The 22330-nt window shown below is 34.0% G+C and overlaps 3 protein-coding genes across 4 annotated transcripts; 1 reads left to right on the top strand and 2 right to left on the bottom strand.

Annotated features, from left to right (window-relative positions):
* The first annotated feature begins 1579 nt into the window (after positions 1-1579).
* LOC146146962 (complement decay-accelerating factor-like) lies at positions 1580-3560 on the top strand. Its single transcript, XM_083387689.1, has 3 exons — positions 1580-2073; positions 2712-2920; positions 3533-3560. The coding sequence occupies exons 1-3, from the start codon at positions 1989-1991 to the stop codon at positions 3545-3547; spliced, it is 309 nt and encodes a 102-aa protein (XP_083243815.1). The 5' UTR covers positions 1580-1988; the 3' UTR covers positions 3548-3560.
* Positions 3561-9126: 5566 nt separating this feature from the next.
* LOC146146961 (uncharacterized) lies at positions 9127-14469 on the bottom strand. 2 transcript variants are annotated; one of them, XM_083387578.1, is made up of 6 exons: positions 14329-14469; positions 13851-14023; positions 11922-12032; positions 11406-11600; positions 10360-10454; positions 9127-9737 (listed from the first exon to the last, which is right to left on the bottom strand). In XM_083387578.1, exons 1-5 carry the CDS (start codon positions 14334-14336, stop codon positions 10363-10365), a joined length of 579 nt encoding a protein of 192 aa, XP_083243704.1. In that variant the 5' UTR covers positions 14337-14469; the 3' UTR covers positions 9127-9737; positions 10360-10362. The 2 variants fall into 2 exon arrangements, with proteins under 2 accessions (XP_083243704.1, XP_083243705.1); XM_083387579.1 differs by having other exon boundaries at positions 13851-14020; positions 14329-14419.
* Positions 14423-20914, bottom strand: LOC146146960 (uncharacterized). Its single transcript, XM_083387580.1, has 7 exons — positions 20358-20914; positions 18641-19926; positions 18355-18527; positions 17874-17984; positions 16792-16983; positions 15750-15844; positions 14423-15127 (listed from the first exon to the last, which is right to left on the bottom strand). The coding sequence occupies exons 2-6, from the start codon at positions 18646-18648 to the stop codon at positions 15762-15764; spliced, it is 567 nt and encodes a 188-aa protein (XP_083243706.1). The 5' UTR covers positions 18649-19926; positions 20358-20914; the 3' UTR covers positions 14423-15127; positions 15750-15761.
* Positions 20915-22330: the final 1416 nt, after the last annotated feature.

Here is a 22330-nt window from a genome sequence, read left to right as displayed (position 1 = left end):
TTAGCCGCTGCTTAGGCGCGCGCAGAGTGCTTGACGTGTTTTTGTAGGGGTGCCGACAGCATTTGTAGCAGCTGCCTGGCTGTGCAAGTTCTGTTATTTACACTGTAGCTCTTGCAGATTTGATATAGCGACTAATACGGTCAGGACTTGTGCAGAGAGTAGCGGTGATTTTAGAACATGGTTATCGTAGCTTGGTGAGATCTTTGCAGTAGTAAACTAACAACAGGAAAGTACATATCTTGTCAGGTTTCAGTGTAAGAACTAATATACCTTATAATGGTGGTTTGATCTTTAAATCGTAGCTGGTGGCCAATGATTTGACCCAAACCGGTGGTTCTCAAAACTGGTGTCCGAAAAACCTGGATCCCGAAGCAGTTTTAATGGTTTTACGCAACATCTTTCACATATTTTGACTGATAAAATATGTTAGCCAAAGCACTTATTTCTTATTTTTTAATGATAGTATTCAATAATTTAACAGATGGTGTACAGTAATCAGTTTGTGTGGGTACTGAATATTTTAGTATTTCAAAAGTATTCCTTTCTTGGTTTAAAAAATAAGTGATTGTTTATTATTTCAAGAAAACGAACAGGGCCAATCAGGCAAAAACGTTTGAGAACCACCGGCCAAAACAAAAAAAACTAAAGATAATTTAACAATAGAATATTTATTGTTGTTTGGTGAAAATTTGGGGTTTAACGCAAGTAAGGCGTCTAGACATATTGCTGCTAAGAGGAGCGTTACACCACGAGAGCTAAATTTCCGTCAGCGCAGTAGCGGGGTGTCAGAGGTTTAGTCACGCAAAGTCGTTTCGTCTTTAAGCGCTCACAACACCAACAACAGCAATCCCGAGCACAACAGCAGCAGCAACAAGTACTACAGAGGCTACCCCAGCACCGCCTTCCTTCGCCTGCCCAAGGCCAGCCATACCCACCAACGCCGAACTTCTGCCGCCCGGTAAATTAGCGTGGTTCCAGGGCGAGGCGGTCGAATACCGGTGCCTGGGAGCTTTTGTACTGGTTGGTGACGCCAAACGGGAATGTCAAACCGGAGCAGTTTTGTCGGGCGAGGAGCCGTATTGTCAGCGTGAGTACTTGTGAATTTTGGCAGTTTTTTTCAAGTGTTAGTTGATGTTGGTACGAATTTGTTAAACCGGCACGGGCGAATTGCGACTAGATTTAGGTTTTAGGGTTAAAAGCTTGTCAGGCGACTTCTTATGTGGGAGAAAGCGCTTTGGGTAATGGGCGAATTCGATTGGCACTGGCTGTACCATTTCAGTTTTGGTTACAAGGTAAAACTGAACGAATTTCCGCAGAACTAAACAAAAAATAGCTAAAGGCTCTGTGCCGCTGCCTTATTTGAAAAACATAGAATCTGTATTTTAGGCATTTAGTGGCACATTTTTTTAACAAATCTAATTTTGAGACGTTATTTACTTGTTTAAAAAAATAGTAATAAACCTGGGATAACTTGCTTAAAAAAAATAGGGGTATTTTTCATTTAGCCATGAATGGAGTATTTTACAGTTGGGGGTTAGTTCGAATCCTTACAATGCATTAGTGTTGCAAAAATAAAATACAATAGTTTTAGGTGGTAAAATAAAATGCCAACGCTACCCCAACTTATCCCACCCAGCATTTATCTTGTAAAGCAGTAGTTCCCCTTTGCGGCTTACAAAACCCTACCAAAATAGATTGTGGCACTCTTACTAACATTTTCGCAAATTGCCTTCCTGTAATATCATAACGTACAAAACTGTGCACAAATATAGGGATTCGGTTTTGACTTTTTTTGTGCGTTTTTCTCTAACATTGACGCTGCCATTAACTCCTTCGTTTGGTTACCAGCCATTACGACGACTGCGGAAGTGCCGGTGACCAGTGAAGCGGCACCGGTTTGCGTTAACCCGGAAGTGCCGCCAAACGCTGAGATCACTCCTAAGGGGAAGGCCGGTTGGCAGACTGACGAACTGATTCAGTACAAGTGCATGGATGGCTATAAGTTGATCGGAGTCGGGCTGCTGGTCTGCAAAAGCGACGGCACCGTTCTTGGGGACCTCCCTAGCTGCGAGAGTAAGTCGCGTTTTCTTTTATAATCGCAAATTATAAAACTGGCAGAAAATGCTTAACAGAAATGCGTGCAATTAGATGTAGGGGAAATATTGAAAGAGACAAGAAATTAGATGTAGGATAAAAGTACAAAGGTAAAAATTAGACGTAGCAGGCAGTTTTTACGAAAATACAGCACATATATTTTCTGTCAAAACTTTTCAACTATTGAATCCATATATATACTCAACAATGGAGTTCGAATTGCAATCAAACACCATTGTTTTAAAAAAGCTTGCAGATTGCTAAATTACCCATATTTGAATAAGATAAGTAACATCCAAGCGCTTGTAACATTGATGACTAAAACTTCACTAAGCTAGACGACGACAATGACACACATAATAACGATAATGACAATATGTTATTGTCACTGGAAGCATTAAGTGCATTCGAGAAATAATAAAATATAGTTTTCTAACGCACTAAGGGACCTATTAGGAAATTTGTCTAGAAGAACAACTTTTCTTACATTAACAAAATAACAAGACGTGACAAATTAAAGGCCACAACAAATCAGAAAAAAAAAACTTGTGCCAACCTGCTAGGGTACACAGTAGAAATACCTGTTAAAACTAAAAAAATTGTCTTTTCTTTGACAGAAAAACCCGACGTGGAAATCGTAACACCGCCGGCCAGCCTTAACTGCACGCCAGAGCCGCCATTGAATGGGCGCATACTGGGCGGTCCGGATTTCCCTTTTAATAAAATATTCACTTACGAATGTGATGAAGGCTATACGCTGAACGGCCTACAGAGAAACATGTGCTTGGCTACAACTGGCCTTCTCGCTATTCCAAGGCCGACATGCGTGAGTTTAAAATACTCAGTTTTGAATAGATAATATTTTAATAGAAAACTTTCATGTACACAATGTGTATATTTCAAAATGGGGCCTTTCTGGTGTCTTACTGATTAACGATAATCATAAAACGATAGTCCCCATTAAACGGCTATAGCCTTTCCGAAAAAATCCGGTGTAGTTCGATTCGTATTAGAATTATTTTTGTTTTTATAGAGCAGATTTTACCATAAGATATCAATTTGCCATGAACAGAACAAAACTTATATTTATCTTTATCTAGTTTAAGTTGTATATAATTTCTGCTCTTTTTAAGTACCATAATAATTTTATAGGCCAAATAATACAAAAGTTATACTGGATTTGGTTTAAACTAGAATGATTTTGTCGACTTACAAAACTGGTAAATGTAATGTATAATTTGGCTTAAATATATTAGTTTCCTTCCTTCGTCCTGTTAATGACAGACTGCTTCTTTTGTCAAAGTTTATGAGATTTCGGTTAAACAAGAACGACAAAATAATTTCACAAGAAAATTTAGCAATGTAGGCCTACATGGAGTAGGCTACACCCTATTTTAGTTCTCAGTACAATTTGCTTTACATAAATACATTTTTGCAGGTGTTAGATGAATGAATAAAATTTGCGGAAAACGCTAACCCCATCACTACTAACAAGAAGTTTCAATATGGAACAAGCAGCACAAGAAGCAGCAATTAGCGCTTGTTTATTTGCCAAACTACTGCTCGAATCATTGTACACACTGCGTAGACGGTTTGGTGTGGATATAACATATATACAAGATCGCTTACGCCTAGACAAGATTGTACTATTTAATAGACGGTTAATCATTTTTTGACTAAGGGTGTGGTTGTCCCACCACTGTGTAATGACAGGGGTGTTAGCTTTACTCGATGCAGCTGCATTGCAATATAATTTTTTAATTAACGGCTAAAATGACATTACATCGTTCTAATCTAAATGTAGATCTTCCCCAAGTGTTTCCTCAAAGGAAATATAGATTTCTCGTGTCGAACAAATCTAGCTATTAAAGCGATCCTGTATAATGATCAGGTAGCCCATTGGCAGGCCAATACAGACAGCGGGCCATTGACTGCTAAAATTTGCCGTGTGACATTCTTAAAACTTAACGGATCTAACTACGTAAAAAAAGGTCAAAACTTTCGATAAACACCTTACGCGTAGACTTTTCCATTCGAAACTTTGTAAAAATGTGATGTTCAGCCTTAAACTAACAAACATAATTTTGTTGGCCGTCATGCTCATTATACTTGTTTCTCATCGTGCACCGCTTGTGCGTATTTCTGATCCCAGTTTATTCTGCTTTGTCACTCGAAAACTGAAAGCACTGGTTTGAAACTTAACTTATATGCGTATTTGATCGGTTTTATAGAGCGGGCTACCTCAAAACTATACTAACATCGATTTTTAGGCGTATCTATATATATTCCTCATTTTTGTTATACGTAACTGTTTGTTGCCGTTATTAATAAGTTATAACAAGTAGATTGTAGCGAAGAGTGGTGCTATTTCGTCGCAAATAAATTCAAAAAACAAAAAATAGTGTCCTTTTTATAGGGAAATCCTTAAGGGGTCTTTCCTTTTTCTACAATCTTGACAGTATTTTGTCGTTTTTTAAAATTTTCTATCTTATTTTTAAAGAGAGTCATGTGATTCTTTTTCAAAGTCCCAAGCATTTTTTTCTTCTTTTAACTCGTTTTTCAGTCAAATTCGTTAATTTGTAGTGTTATATCTCTCGCTTTATGCTGTTTTTTTTGCGTTTGATCAAAATTCAAAGTCGTTGCTATGTGCTTTTTTTGTGATTTTGTGATTTTTTTACTCGCCGAGCCAAAAACAAGACCAAAACGCGGCGCTAAACGGTAAGTTCAAGAAATATCGAAAAAAATGTCCAACAGTCGGCTTTACAGTAAAAAAACGCACGATGCTTAAACCGTTCTTTCTGACTTACAGCGGTCGTGGTCGCTCCCCCGGTCTCTCCAACCATAGGCCTTCCTGGCGTTACCTACTGCGAGGTTGAACCCATCATAAACGGCATAATCGTGGACGACATGGGAGTCGAAAGAACCCGATTCTCACTGCAAGAGATCCTTTCCTATCGCTGCAACGCTGGATACGTGCTGAGCGGCATCGGTCGCAATGTTTGTGTTGCATCGAGTCCGGGCGACACCCAGCCGTGGAGATACGCCATCGAACCGCCTACTTGCATCAAACAATAAACGTAAGTAAATCAAATTAGTCGCTCTTCTTGTGTAAAGCTCAGTGTTGTAAACAGGCCATTTGTAAAATGATTTACGCGCGAGTCTCTTTGAATAAATATCGTCCCATTCCAAGTCATCAGTAGCCCAATTCAAGTATTTTTAAATAAATAGATAAATAGTCAAGTACCATTCCAAGTCAGTTACCCAAGTCAAGTATTTTTGAATACATAGCAAGTAATGTCCCATTTCAAATAATCAGTTGCCCAATTCAAGTATTTTTTAACATATATCAAGTCAAGGAGTCAACTCCTTGTCATAAGCGTAAAATGATAAACTATAGAGCATAATGGGTGAAAGTTGTAGTTAGTGTTAAACGAAGGTTATCAAAGCTCATACAGAAGTAGGTAACATTTAAACGTTTGAAACATCAAAATTCTACCTATATTTGTATGGGCTTTGCTATTATATAGCTTACTCCGTTGAAAAACGATTAACTATTGGTAAACTCGTATGGGCAATAACTCAACTAAAAATAACAAAAAAGAAATATAACTGACAAAAAAATATGGATAAATATCCCACCAACAGAAGCAAATCTCCCAACTGTATCTAACTCTAACTAACCCTTTTTTCTGCAGCTCCGGTGCCCCGACGATTGCAGAGCAACACCAGCAGAAAGTCGTCAGCACCACTAACCCCCACTAACATCACCACTTCCACAAGCCTCGCGCAGATTTGTCTTTTTATAACCCAGCCCCGAATCAATTTTGCGCTATGAACTTCCATAAAGGCAAGCGTAGTTTTTCGCAGGCGGGCGACCTTACAATAAAACTTTTGAGCAGCCTGACAAGGTACCAGTTTCAAACGTCTGCCACACGTTTTTATAATACCGTGACTTTAAGGTCATCTAGTCACCTTTTTATTATTAACTTAATTCCTATCGTTTTACCAATCTATGTGGTTATTATAAAAGGCAATCACAACACATTTACGCTGCCTATAGGCATAATACGCATACAACTTTTTTTCTTATACGTGGCATTCTGTAACCTCTTATATAGTGTCGCACTTTTTATCTACTTTTAATTGCCAAAAAAATGAAATCGAATGTTCATGTGAGACATTGCCTAACAATTCGCCTGTTTAACTTTGCCAAATTGTCAGCGTTTTGTTGCATGATGTTTTGCCATATGCTCGATACTACCTTTTTTATTCTCACTTACTCGCCTTCTTTGTATTCTGTTGTCGAGGCGCTTGTGCTAACACGAATTGTACGACAAATATCGATTCCCTTGTTTTTTTTTACCGAGTTCAGTGAAATATATATTGTAAATGCAGCCCACAGTGCAGCAAACTTCTCAAGACAACCCCTACAAACAGTCAAGAAATGTAAGCCAAGCCTCAGGTTATTATTAACCAGGTCAAGATTAAGTCATTTGTTATAGAAAGTTGAGTTAAGAGCATAAAAAATCGGGCTATCGTAATTTCTAAACTGATTCCACTTGAATAATTATATTATATGGCAACTATCAAAAACACAACACATAGTGTTTTTCGCAACAACCGTATTGAATACCTGAGCTTTCTTATAAAAAATGAAAACACTTGATTTTAACCAATTTTTTTTAACTGAAAAAATTTAAGTTAATTGTCGAAAAACATACGAAAACAAGTCACACTTACTTAGAATATATATTTTGGCACAAAAAATTCCTTTTCAGGTTAAATTTATAGACTGTTAGTTGAAAAAAAAAATCTCGACCTCAGCAATTTACGTAACATTACAACCTATTGAACAAACTGTTGCTGCCAGGCATTTTATCAATTATAAAGGGGTTCTTCTGACAAATATGTACTCAGCGCCGACGTTTCGATTACCTCGATTATCGTCTTTTGACTCACTGCATATAAACCCTCCTGTAAAGTTACAAGTTTATTGCCCTGACGAAGTTTACCCGTATAGGTAATCGAAACGTCGGCGCTAAATACATATTTGTCAAAAGAACCCCTTTATAAATGATAACAAACTACTGGTTCTTAAACCAAGACTACGAAGTCAGAGTCGAAATGGGGACTGCTGAAGTCAAAATCGGGACTTGAGTAAGCACATAGCCGAGTCGGACGTGTGCATGCGCAGAAGCAAGTTTCGAAGCTGATAAGGCAAACCGTATGTTGTGAAGGTTAAATAGCATGTGATATATTTTTTCCAACAACGTAATTGGATGAATTAAATGACACCCCTGTAAGGGAATTGCTAAATAACCACCCTATTTTAGTTAGGCCTACGTAAATGGGTGTAATATCCCACAGACTGTAGGATCTAGGTGTGGCGGGAGTCGGACTAGGGTTGTTTATCACAGACTCCGCAGTCCTGTCTTAAACTCATTCCGCTGAACAAACCTTTATAGCGAACCAGGGAGGGGGGGCACTTTGTTGCCTAATTTAACTATACGTAAATGCAAACATTTTTCGCGCTTGAGCTGAAATATAATAGTATTAGCCAATAAAACGTCCTGCGTTTCATTGCACCTTCAAAAACGAAGTTTAGCCAACCTAAACAATATAAAGGCGTTTTTTTCGAATCGTTAACATCCTTATAATGTAGCTTTTGTATTTGAAGTAGTAGGATACTTCTCCAACGTAAAACTAAATGAACTACGCGTTGTTTTTAATTTATTTTATTTTAATTTTTTTCTTTATGACGTCACGTTTATACGTAACTTTGTGACGTCATTTCAAAAAACATTTCATGGCCTGTTCGAAATTAAAATCCTAGATCCGCACCTGGCCACTTTAATGTGTAAATCCGAATTCCGGGATATACTATGGCAAACTTGGTGAATATTAGCAACAAAATGGTTTACTGGTTGCTATAATTCATCACAATATCCATCGAGTTTGGTGCGTTTATTACACAATGTACTCAAAACGGCCTAACAAAAATTCAATATGCACTACTTAAAACGCCAGAATAAAAACAATTCCAGTAAAACGGGGATTTTTTTAAATACAAGCGGTTTAGTTAAACTACATTAACGTAAAATAATTTTCCATAAAATACTATACAGAAAAATTGCTGAAGGGGGGAAGGTGACTTTGTCATTTATTTAGGTTCCAGTTAGAGTAATACGGATTGGCTTGCTATTTTTATGGACAAAAAAGTTTTATTTCACTGATTAACAGTGGACATAAAAGCAGTGGCTTGCGTTTGTAAAAAAGAACTTGTCAATGACAAATTGCTAAAAAAGTGCTTTCTGATTTAAAAGATTAGTTTACTTAATCCATTTTTTTAAAGCGGGCAGACAATTGCAACAATGGTATGATTGGTAATTAAAAGAATAAGTTTAAATTAAATGTTTTGCAGAGCTTGGCAAGTCAATGCAAAAAGTGATTTTTTTTAAATGAAAAAGGTAATGTTTAAACCTGATGCTTTGCAGAGATAAGTAAGGCAACGAAATAAAAGCGTCCCAGTTATAAAAAGAGTATGCCTGTATAGTAAAGCACTGAAGCTTATGCTTGTATAGGAAAAACTTCGAATGTTTTGACAGTAGTAAATTAGCATCAGTTAAGTTAGAAATGACAAAAAGGGAACTTTGAAAACATTTTTACAGAGTGCGTTTAAAAAATGGCACGTAATTAAAAACAGAATGAGCAAAACGCGAAAACGGTAAAAAGAGCGAATGTAAACGATTCAGTTTTATCGGATGGATTAAGCCTATGTCAACTTAACACTGTATTTTTACACCAACGTGTTGGTGTTCTATACAGGCCGCCTTTATCAAAGTTAATGGCACAATTGGCGTATAATATACAAACGAGGATAAACACACGGATTTTTTAATGCGATATAGGACGCCAAATACATTAGTAATAAAGAGCTTTTCGATTGATAATATGCCTGCTAGCGGCAATAGTTTATATATTTTTGCAAACAATATATATATATATATATATATATAATTTCGTGATTATTTTGAATGCGCACCATAAATGGGATAGCTGGGTTGAAGCAAAAATTGAAATAGTAACGTTCGTTATTTGTGGCATTAGGACTCTGTGTTGATTAAAATGCTATGAAAAAACTACAGACACTGACATATTCCGAAATCAAACAATTTCAGCCATATTTATTCGGCTAGAAGTGGTAAACCAGCCAGATAACCGGTTGTCATAGTCATTTTAGCGATTTTGCTTCCTTAAAATTATGGCGGACCCCAAGAATTTAGAAACAAAAAAGTTTAAAATTAACGGTGAAACAATAACCGCAACAGTCAAATCAATATTTATACAAACTAATTGCTGGACGCAAGCTTCAAAGCCATATATCACCAACCACAGTTTTAAACCATGCTAGAGGCTAGAGATAAATACTTGACAAATGAGCATTTCAGTAAGCAAAACAGACCGCTTTATCTACAATAAAAAATAATTTAGTTTGATTAATTAGGCGTAAATACACAAAAAAACAACAAGAGAAATAAACGGATTGAAAATGAATTGCTGTAGAAAGTTCCACTTTGCAGCAGAATGCACAAAATCGTAGGAATGTCGTCGTGTCCACAAAAAGTAATGAACACTTAAGATATCTTAAGTAAAAAAACAGATTACGTTTGTGGCTTTCTCGATGCAGTTAAACAGCTTTTTAGGCCAATATGCTTAAAATCATTTCTGGCAACAATAAAAAAAATCGTTTAAAAAACTTTGCAATATTGCGAAAAATTGGATTTCAAAAGAATTGGAAATATCTTTCGACTCCCATGCGCGTTAAAACCTATAAATCAGTTGTGAACCACCGACCGAAAATGTATATTGAACACCGTACTTTTTACCTCCATTAAATTGAAGCTAAACAAACTGCCTTGACAATTCAAAGTGCATATTGTCAGATTGCTAGATGTATTTTACATTAAAAAAAAATCGGCATAACTGCGCTTTTAATGAATACAGCTACAGCAAAACATAAAAACGGTTTAGTGCTACAGTAGTATTAAATCGGACTAATATATCGGAAAAGCGATTAGGGATTGGTTGGCCAGTTGCCGACTGGATTTTCCAAACATTTTCCGAGCACACTTTACCCGGTAAACACGCTACAATTACATGCACGAACAGAATGCGTCGCTGTTACAAAAACAAAACGTTAGAGCGTTGACCACAGATATTTTTATGACAACGTAAAAGCTTAAAAAAAAAAAAGAATGCACTTACTCGTTAGCGTTCAACTGCCACCCCGGGGGTCCAGAATTCGTCGGGCACCACAATTTCAAGCCTTGTCAACTCTTGTGCTATTTCTATGGTGTTAACTGAAATCATGAAAGGTGAGTCTTACACAGTTTGAAAACAAATCGATAAGATGTTGATGAGAATTAGGACAAGAAATTTTTTAAATGCAGATAAGATATTTGCAAATTTAAACTTTTTAGCTAATTGACTGAACCATTGCTAATAGTTTCATCACGATAGTGTTAAATATCAGATAAAAACCTTTTTAATTTACTATTTTAGTTTATTGATTAAAATCTTGCTTAAAAACGTATCGCAGTAATGTTAAACAAGCAGATACTGGCCTTTTAAATTTTATTGTTTTAGTTTAGTGATTGCTATGCCATCCTTGCACTCGGTTTTAAAACGAGATACTAACACATGATAAATTTCGTCAATCAGGTAATTAATTTGGCAAACGCACGACGTGATTACGCAAAAAGAACTTACAATTTTTTTTTTTAAATGTTGAAAAGACCAATAGCTGATCAATGTAAACAAACATACTGTTGCTTTATTTAGAGAGTAAGCCATTTTGTTTAAACCAATGCGAGTAACATTGGTTTAAATATAATTTGCATGGGTTAATCATGGGCCCCGGAAGTCGATTAAGACTTTTTATAACTACAGAGTCCCTAGTTCGACGTGCGCAAGCTCAAAATGGATAGGCCGCAAACTTAGCTACAAAGCTGGAGTAACATATAGTTGAATATTTTCCAGCTGAATATTGTGGTGGATAAGTGATATGACTCTCATTTTAAGTGGATCGCTGCATATCCAGCCCTTTTCATTTCTGTAAATGGGCGAAATATAAGCTGTGAGTCGGAGCTGGACACGACGCAGACCCCAGCAAATTGATGGAATCGGACACAAGCTTATTTTTGTTGGCCGGAGTCGGACTCGGGTTGTTTATAACTGACTCCACAGCCTTGATTAATTGCATATCGGTATTCGTTCAAAGAGCGATATTGGCCAATCTCTTTTAAAAATACCCAATCCTTCTTTCTGAATCCAGATCAAAAGGTGCTGGTACTTTTGTTCCTCTAGATCTTTCTCAGCAAAGCCCTCGATCTGAGCGACATCAGCCTCGGTCACATTCAGCTTAGTCCTCACAATTTCACTTCTCCAGTTGCCAATATTGGTGTAGAAATGTACGGGACCATAAAGTAGCCAGGCCCGGTCTCGATCTGGAAGGAATGATGTCGATTCAAGTGGAAGTTTAATTTTTTGTTGAAAAATTGGTAAATACAAAAGCTATTACAATATGGAATATTATTTACCAAACAAATTTTGTATTATTTTTGAGAGACTACCGTATTGCAATAGCTATTGCACTTACTGATATCACAATTTTTTAATAAATTCAATTTTTTTCTTAATAAAAGCATTAATTTTAAATTCTAAAAAGATTTTTTTTCAGGTTTTCAAACACCTAAAATTCGATCATTTTACAAGCCTTGAAGAAAAGAAAAGAAAACAGTGTAAATGCCAAGTAAATCATTACATACTTTGTGCAAGTTTTGTTTGAAACTTTGCATCCAGGTTAAGATTTCTCTCCATGCTTTTGACCTCTTTGGCGACATCATTTAATAAGACGATGATGTTTTCGGTTAAAATACCTAATAATAAAAACACAAAAAATAACCAACATTCTGCCTAAAAACAATTGTATTTGTGGTTTTCACACGTTTCACATCATCCAGATTGTGGAAAGCAGTAATCAATCAGTTAAACATATTCATTTTGCATGGAAGAAGAAAAGCATGCATTTGTTTTTTGGGGGGAGGGGGGCTGATAATATTAACCAAGGAGGGTAATAAAATTGAAGGGTTACCAACTAGTTAACAGCCTCATTAAACCTTGTCGGGTAACACTGTACCAGAATTACCCCATATGTTAGATAAATACAATGTTTTAAATGCGGAGTTTGACAAAAACAATGAGATTTGCTAGATGGATAGTGTTATTAAATAAACAGCAAAATGACACCCGGAATACAGTTTTCGGTGGAAAATTTTGACACTTTAGGACAGTGGTTCTTAACCAGGGTTCGATTGAACCCTTGGGGTTCGACGAAGCTGTTTCAAGGGTTCGGCGAGGACGTCCTCTGAAGCATATTTAATGCTGTTATTTTAAGCTAAATTTGAATCTCTTTTGTGTGCCAAAGTGTCATGTAGCGTTATAAATTAAAAGTTTGGCCAATTTAACCTATATAAATGGAAGTTTATAATTTGATTATGTCCAGTTTCAGCTGTTTGCAGAAAGAAACGAATACTGAGCGAAAATTTGGGGTTCGACGAACGCTTGCAGAACAACATAGGGGTTCGACAGGTTGCCAAGGTCAAGAACCACTGCTTTAGGACTTTATGGTACTGAGAAGAGATAAACTGTTATTTCATTTACAGAAAATAGCTTCCTTTTTTGACTACAGAAGCACATATTTTGCTATGAAAATACTATACAGAGTTTCTTTAAAACAACCAAATTTTCCAATTTTTTGACTGCGACAGAGTTTCTAATTTGTTTGCATTTCTATGACTAATTAATTTACCAAAGCGACTCACAGTTCTTAGCATCTTGCAAAGTTAATGAGCAAATAGAAGATGTACCGTTAAATAAACTGAAAAGTAATTCACATTACTACTGTATTTTTTTTTTAAATCGCTTTTGATATTGGTTGGCAAAAACATTCAGTTATCGGCCCAAAAAGTGATATCAGTCAATCTCTAGAACAGTGCAATATCAGTTTGACTAACAGACATTGCTTTGTAACACAAGCAGTAACTTAGGGATACACTTAAACTTTATCGTTTGAAAGAATTTTTAAAATTCCCTGATTGCTAAACACCAATACTTATGGAAGAAAGTTTTTAAAAACAATAAATAAAAATCAGTACATACGTTTCATGGGCCGGCCAGGTATTTCAAGTACCAACAAGAAAAATAACAAACAAAAAAAGTCAGACATAGTTTTTAAATATATAGAGTGGTTCAAATTTGAGCCAACCTTTTTTGGCACACAGACAACAACATTGACTGTAACACACAACACCTCTTGAATATCAATGTTATAAAACAGTGTCTCCCAAACCACGAGTTGGGTTTTCTCAAACTACTTGGTTTGGCTGGAGGCCAGTAGTTTACATTGTTAAATATTTATTGAGATCTGACCTGAGTAAAAATTTCTCTTTAAGAAAAATAATTTTTTCAGAAAAATGCAAAACCAATACGAAGATATGGCTTTTAATAACAAATACAGTGATGCAATGGTCCTTTTTGTTTATTTTAAGCGTGCAGAAAGCTCAGCAAAGGGAACTGAGTCAGCAGTGTTATACAACATGCACAAGTTATGTTCAACAGATTGACAAGCTTATAACAATTAGTTAAGAAATTTTTAACTACCTTGGTAGATCAAGAAAAAATCAGCAGAAACTTACCCATTTTCTGTTGCCAGTGACAGAGAATTTGGTGTTGGTCATATTTTTCCGAAATGTTTTCGAGGTCATGATCGGAAAGTCCAAGAAATCTCATGTACTTGGTCCATTGTCTAGGCCGGAGGGATTTGACTATCTTTTGATATTCTGTAATCTGTTCCCTATTCGTCAACCTGCTGTGTACAGATGTTTATGTGACAATAGCTAATATATTCGAGCTTAGCCAGTGCATGTGTTAATTGTTATAGTTTATAGATAAATAGGGCGATTATTTTTTGACTTGTCAAAAAAAGTCAAAATTTACACGTTAGGACAAAATTTGTCAAAAATTTTAAAAGTCAAAATCGAATAAAAATGCACATAAATCGTTTACAAAATTAAAAAAAAACATAGTCAGCTTTTTGAATTTCATCGATTTTTTTTAGGTAAAAAAATAATCACCCTATAGATAATATATTGCAAAACAGTTATCTTAACTTACCGCGCCATTACAGCAGAAAAAATTCCAAAAGCAAAACTCCACAATATTTTTATTAATTCATTTTTTTTTTTAAATAAACTTTATTTTCCTGTAACTATTAAAGTTATGCAAATAAATTGTTATTAAATATATTTTCGAAATGTTACGTGTTAAACAATAATTTTTTGCATCAAACAGTATAAAAGCTTGGCATTAAACCGTATATAAACTAAATTTCATGTAAATACAATACAAACCCAAACGGATTGAAAGTGCACACATTGAATGTTAAGTAGATTCAGTTATTACAAAACAGTAAAAAATGTATAACAAAGCAGTAGAATGATAAGGCACACTTGTTAGTAAATGAAATGATGAGATGTCTGCAAGTAACCCTCAAAACTACTGTAATAACAACTATTAAAAATAGGTACGGACAAATGCTGTTTACAACAGGATTCTAAAGCCTTGGCTTTATAAAAAAACAGAGTCAATGTAGTCTAGGTTGAAAACGTCTATTTTTCGAGCAAGAAATGCATGTAAATAAAATTGTAATCTGCAGCATAAACACAATATACATAATTTGAAGATAAAATTACAACAAACTTTGAAGACATTGTGGTGATATCTTAAAACAATACAGTGGGTTGCCAGAACTTAAAAATATCGAACATTGTACATAGTTTAGTTCGAGTGATTTTGAAAATTTTTTGTAAAAAAGAGAGTTTTGTTAGAAAGCATCATAAGATTGCTTGTTGAATTTTGATAGACTTTCTATGAAAGCATTGATTAGGACTCTTTGTAAATATCCTTCATCAACCTATAAATAGGACAATTCCAATAAAAAATAACCAAATCTAAACATTGTAATCATTGTGGGGCTGTTTAATATTGCTATATTCCAACCACCAAATCTGACAGTGCAACCAATAAGGTATTGTAATGGTAATCCAACCCATATGGACAGGATTAGTTGCCATTTCTATTCAATCACCACCTTTACAAATCTGTCAGACCTAATATGGTAAACTTAATATTGTACCCTATACCATATACTGAATATATAATTTTGTCTTAATTTAGATGACTTTGATTTTTTTCAAGGCTATTATTTTGTGATAAATTTTACTTTCCATGTAGAAATTGCTGCATTTAATTGTAAATCATGGATCTAACCCGAATCATTTGATGTTCCTAGTTAATACCTTAAAATTATCAGTTATCTAAACTGGACATATTTCTTCAATTTAAACGTTTTGTACAGCATCAATTAAAAAATGATAAACCTGACTTACCAGGTAAAAAATAAATAGACGAAAAACCAAAAGTTAACTATAACTGTGAACAGTCCAAAGTACAAGCATTTGATGCCAACCACAGGTTGTGGTGACATATTCTTATGCCATTATTAAAATCTAAATAATTAGAGGGAAAGTACTTACTTGGTAATCTTCCTACATCAAATCAAAGGTTCCAAACTCAATTGGCACCACAATTTCAAGGTGCCTCAACTCTTCTGCTATTTGTGTGGTGCTTTCTAAAATTCGGGAAAAGTTGATTTACACAGTTTAACAAAACGTTGTTGTAAGCTGGTAACATGGATAAACAAAACAATTTTTTTTATTTTGAAATCTCCTTAAAACATTTTTTTAATATTTAAATACAAATGTTTGTCGCCTGACGATTTTTTAAATGTTTTTGCCCATGCAAGTTTTGTTACATTGCGCCATAAAGTCTATCAAATCGACAAATATCTTATATGAGCCTACTGCCTAGGGAATTATGTATACTTCAACTTAAGTTTTTTGCCAATTGAAAAATAACATTAAATCAATTGTGTTTGATGCCTTTTGTGATTTGACTGCATCATCTGCATATTTTTGCATGAGTTCATTTGTTCTATGATGCTACCTTGTGATAATGTAACTTTGTGATGTCATGATCTCTTATGACAAATAATCTTTTTTTTAAACTTCATGTGAGTAAGTTCATCACAGCAACGTATCTGTGACATTTTACAGTCACAAAATTTTACAAAAACATATAACTTTGAAATTGGTTGGAATTTAACTCTAACTTTGACTTTTTACTCTTAATTCTACTTTGCCTTTTTCACTTTTAACTTATAGCCTAGTACTTAAGGTTATACAAATGGGCATGGAATAAACCATGGTTATTCATTAACTGTTAATATTTTATGTTGATAACATTTCATGCAAATTTATGTGGAGTTTAATTTGGTAGTCTGTTGTAAATATAACAATTAAAATATGAGTATACCGTGTTTTGTACTAAGGAGATAATGGAGATATTTTAGTTAAAGAGAACAAAAAGCATTAAATGTCATTCAAGGTTCTTGAAAATGTAATATTAATACTATGAACACATATCGTAAATAACATAAAAGAAGAATAAATTTAATAGTTACAATGTGTAAAGTAAAAGTTGAATATGGAATATGCACTGCTAAATGGTTACAATTACCTAATCCTTTTTTCTGAATCCAGCTCAAAAGGTGCTGATACTTTTGTTCCTCTGCATCTTTATAAGCAGCGCCCCTGATTTGATCTATAACTGCATCAGTCAATATCAGCTTGGTCTTCACAATATTATCATTCCAGAAATCTAATTGGTAGTTCGATAGGGAACCATAAAGCAACCAAGCTTTGTCACGGTCTAAAAGGACAGCGATTATAGCTAAAGTTTCAAAATACAATTTAAAATCAGTAAACTCAATGACTGTCGCAAATATATATATATATATATATATCCATGGAATAAGAATTCCTTTTCAACATTTCTAAATTAAACACCTTCTAATTGATTTATGTAGTGGTATTTCAAATCCCAATACCCAATTTTTGTACAAGTAACAACGTTAACTGAACAGTTACAATCCACACAATAAAGGTTAAGCAACCTTACTAAATTTTGTAAAAAATAATACATAAAAACCACTTACCCTCTTTTACACACAAATCAAGCTGCACTCATTAAGTGTAAATAATTTATTCCAATAAATTTATCATTTATTGAGTTTGATCATGAGCAATTGAACATTAACAACAGAAAGTATAACAAATAACAGCTGTTAAACTTTTAGCCCCTTGTGTGCCTATATTGTTTAAAATAACAGAAGTTTTTATAGAAATAATGTATTTTCCGTACATTTAAGTAACATTGTCTGGACACCATTTTGATAATTGTGTTAAGGCAGTGCTTCTCAAAACAAATTTAAAATTGTATTGCTGTTTGATTTTGTTGGGCAACAGTAGTTCATATGATAAGCTTTATTAAAATTTGTCCAAAGCAAAATCTCTTTAAAAATTTGCGAAAACCGAGAGAGAAATATGAAGACCTGGCTCACTGTTAAATTTATACTATTCATGCTATTTTCTCATTAATGTTTTGTTCAGCAACAAATGAATCAGTTGAAGAATAAAAGCTTCACTCTAGTATTTACACCTATTTGGAAGGCCGCAAAAAGGTTAAGAAACAGTGCACTGTGGGCTGAATCTAAATTGTGTATTTTACAAGAAATATATTGCAAGGAAAAAAATTCTTACTTTGTGCAAGTTTTGTCCTAAACAGTGCGTCCAGTGATTGATTTCTCCGCATGTCAATTGCCTCTTGTGCGACACCATTTAATAAGTCAATAAGCCTTTGGGTTAAAATACCTTTTAAAATAAACAAAGTAACTGATGTTACAAGAGTGAATTAATTGTGGTGTTCCCATGTTTCAATCTATAGGGCAGTTGTAATCACAAAATTAAACATATTTACTTTTTCTGAAAAAAAAAGCAAAATCCACTTGGCATTGGATTTGCAAATAAGGAACTTAAAAGCTGTCGATAAAAGTGTGTAGCTATCTAGTTGTGTCTAGCATCATCCTTTTGCCAAATACTGTAGAATCATTTTGAAATGACTTGAATTGACTTTCCCAGTCAAGTCATTTGTAAAAAGCCAAGTTAAGAAGAAACTTAAAATAAAATTAAATTCAGGGGGCAATTTTTTGACAGATATTTTTTTATAATAACAAACACACACCCATGTTCTGCTGCCAGTGAACAAGCATTTGAAACTTGTCACGGTTTTCTATCAGAGGTTGGAGGTCATTTTCTGACAGTCCAAGAAATCTCATATATTTGTTCCATTGATTGGGCAGCAGGGAATCTTTTAGTTTTTGGTACCCTTCAATCCGTTCCTCATCTGTCAACACGCTGTACACAAGACAATATTGTGATAAAGTATATAAATTTTTAGTATAGACAGAGGCTTTGTTGTAGCATATAAATTTATTAGGGTAGTATTTGGTATTGATAAAACAACTTACCGGTCCATTATAGTAGAAATCCAAAAGCCGGAACAGAATTTTCTTTAAATTATTGTTTTTTTTAAATAGGCACTTTATTTTACTAGAATTGTCCTAAATATGCAAACAAGTTGTTATAAAAGGAAGTTTTAACAAAATATTATATGCTAAACAATGATGTTTGACATCAAACAGTATAAAAATGTAATTAAGTGGAACCATATTTCAAGTAAGAATGGTAAGAAGAGGAAAAAACAAAGCGAATTGAAAGTGCATTGCAAACAGTAAAAAACGTAAAAGAAAACAATAGAATGGTCAGGCAAGATTATTGATTAGAAACAAAAGAATGGCTGCAGGTTACAAATGGGAAGTTACGGAACAAACAACAACATTCACTGTTCTACTGGTCACTAGCATAGGTTCTATAGCTAGAGAGAGATCGAGCTACATGCTACAGGTATACCGATATTTCCCTCCCAGCGTTTCTTGAGAAATAAACATATTTCTTACTTTTTCAAAAAAAAAAAATCATTTAGCATAATGTTAAGATGCAAAATAAGTGTTTAACTAAATACTGATTTGCTGGATTACATAACAATACTTATGGCCGCAGGTTACACATGAAAAGTTACAGAACACAGTAAATGCTGTTCACAACAGGAATCAGCAACCCTATCTGGTTTTGAACAATCAAAACGTCATAAGTTAGTCACAACAACTTTTCATGATTAAAATGGTAATCTGCAGCACCATGATTTTTCACCTAACCAAACTAGAAATGCATGTAATCAAAAATGTAATCTGCAAACAATATATATACATATCACTTAAAGATAAAATTCTGCAAACTTTGAAGACATTGTGATGATGTATTAACACGATTTAGTGGATTAAAGCTTCTTTGTTCTGATAAGTTTTTTTTGTGAAAGAAGTTGAAACCAAAATATACACTGTACATAAATCATTACCATCTTTACGAAACAATTTTCATCAGTTTAACAAACTTAACAAACAAACAAATGTTCATATATGTAGTTATAGTCAAAACAAACTGGGATAACCTAAAGTAAACCTTAAAATAAAACCAAATGTCAGATAGTCTCAAATAACTTGTCACAAACTTTTGTTACTAAGTCTGTTTTATAACTAGCAGTTATTCAAGTTTTAGTATAATATGCATCGATAAAACTGGCGTTCTGAACTTGCATTAGTCTTCATTGGAACTATTGATATGTCCTTCACCAATTTATCAAAGAGATTTTTTCCATCAAAAAAATCGTAGTATAGTGCATCCGTGATGACCATTTCTAAACAATGTATTTATTGCTGATTCTAAATTGCCCTTTGCCTTTGTATATTGCTGAAGTTATACAATTATTCCAATTGGAAACACAAGTCTGACAGTGCAACAACTGGTCATAAAAAATGATAATCTAATCCAGTGGTTGTCAACCTTTTTAGCTTACAGACTGGTAAAATTTTAAAACAAATTTTGCGGACCGGTGGACCTTTAAAAATAAAAAAACCCAAAATGAAATTACGACAAAAGTATGTAGCTTAAAAGGTACATGGGTGCCAAAGAATCTATGCAATCACTAGTTTTAAAACTATAGATGCAGATTCAGCCTTAGTGCTAGATGTGGTAAACTGAATATTGTGAAAAAAGTCTTTGCGTAAATTTCTTCTTAATAGTTAAATACAAAACGAACCCTTCAAAATATAAAACACTTAAACTTACTGAGCCATCCAGTAGCTCTGAAGCCCTTTTCAACGCGAATTGGAATTATTCTCTTTTTCAGCTCTTTTGCTAACTTGGCCTCTGCTTCGCACGGCCCAGATTCAAAATATTTTTGCGATATGCAAGGTAAAAATATGTCGCATGATTCAACAGCATCATGTGCACATTGCTTAGTCGATCCTTGCATATCGTTTACGTCAATCCAGGTTTTATAGCCTTGATTTTTCAAATCAGCTTCAAGCTACGCACAAATATGTTTGACATGGATAGTTAAAAATATATCATTAAAATAATAAAAAGGTTTCACATTCTATTTCAGCATACTTCGCCCGCTATCTTTACTTCAGCCTTGTTTTTCCAGCAATAGCTAATCATTATTATTTCTGTTAACTTTGATGCCTTATCCCGGTTTTTCTCCCGAGAATTTCACCCGCTTCTGCTTTAGGCAATCATATGGAATATAAACATCTCTTGTAAATTATGTAATACATAAATTTAGAAGAAATAAGTTTATCAAGAATAACAAACCTGGTTGAGTTATACTGTTGGTAGAAGAAACAGCTTCACTTGCAGAACCTTATCAAAACAAGATTACTGTTGATTTTTAAAACCAATTATTATATGCGGAAGGTTTACATAAATTAAAAAATTATATGGGCCTTAAAACTTTATCAAACAGCTTCTGGGGAAAACAAGAACAAAATTAAAAAATGCAATGTTTTTTAGCTGTCTCTCACCGTCGCTTGGTTGGATAACAAATCGGCCAAGTGCAGTATCAATTGAATCTATCAATTACAATAATAATTAATATAAGTGTCTCAAAACCCTGGGCGGCAACTTGTAGTGAGCCTCGGAATTCAAGTTTGCTAAAATAATTAGACAGGAAAAATTGCGATAAAAATATTACCTTTAAACAAAAGCAAAACAATCACAAATTTGAACAATTGGTATAAGGTTTTTAAACCAATTATGTTCGTGATATCAGCAATTATGCTTGTTTAAACATAGATTTTGTCAAAATTTTCTTGTTAAATAGCTAGGAATGTTTAAAATAGAGTGTCTGTCCTTAGGATTCCAATCATGGGAAATCACAAGGTAGTAAATAGACTTTTAAACTAATATAGTAGTGAAATAATACAATGGCTTTTATCTTTGAACTGTGGGGCTTTTATCTTTGAAGAACAATGGCTTTTATCTTTGAAGAACAAGCCATGGTTTACACAAGGCTATATCCAACTCACAGAACAGCTTTCAGTAGCAATAACATTTGAAATTCCTATGGTTATATCAAAGGAAACAGCATAATGATGCAGAAAATTCTAAGTATGTTTAAAAAAAAAGATATAGATTCATATTAACAGTTGAACCCTAAATACAGAAAACAAATTAAAATATTAAAAATACTTGTATACCATCTCCACTAATTGTGGGGACGTATGGAACATCAAGTTTTTTAATTGCTCCAACTAGTTTGTGGCAGTTTTCATCATCTTCCAAATCTATTAAAAATACATCCAAAATATAATATTGCTTCCCAAACGATTTATATTAACATAAAACACGCCACACATTTATGTAAAATACTAATTTTTGGATACATTGGCAAGATTATTATTTAGCTAATTAATAAGCATGTATTATTTGGCTAATTAATAACGACCTTTGTTGGCTGACAAAACTTGAAATTCAAACGTTGTAGGGGATGAGAGCCAACAATTAAATATTTTGAGGAAAAACCTTTTGAAAATATGAAATATACATATATATTGATATGAAAATGTAACAAATTTAATTAGCGAATCCCTTTTGTGCCGAACTATTTAGCCATGCGTTTTGTTTTTTTAGATTGGATTTCAGATTTGCTGCCAACATTTTAATATTATTACTTTTACCGGTATTAATTTAGATTAACATGAGTTCTGAAGTTATTGTTCTGCTTAGGTAAAATCATGTCCAATCTATAATTTAATATT

Source organism: Ascidiella aspersa, chromosome 4, assembly GCF_963924565.1.
Source record: "Ascidiella aspersa chromosome 4, kaAscAspe10.2, whole genome shotgun sequence".
Classification (NCBI taxonomy): domain Eukaryota; kingdom Metazoa; phylum Chordata; class Ascidiacea; order Phlebobranchia; family Ascidiidae; genus Ascidiella; species Ascidiella aspersa.
Note: the sequence above shows the minus strand (reverse complement) of the source record. Positions and strands in the feature narration are given on the sequence as shown.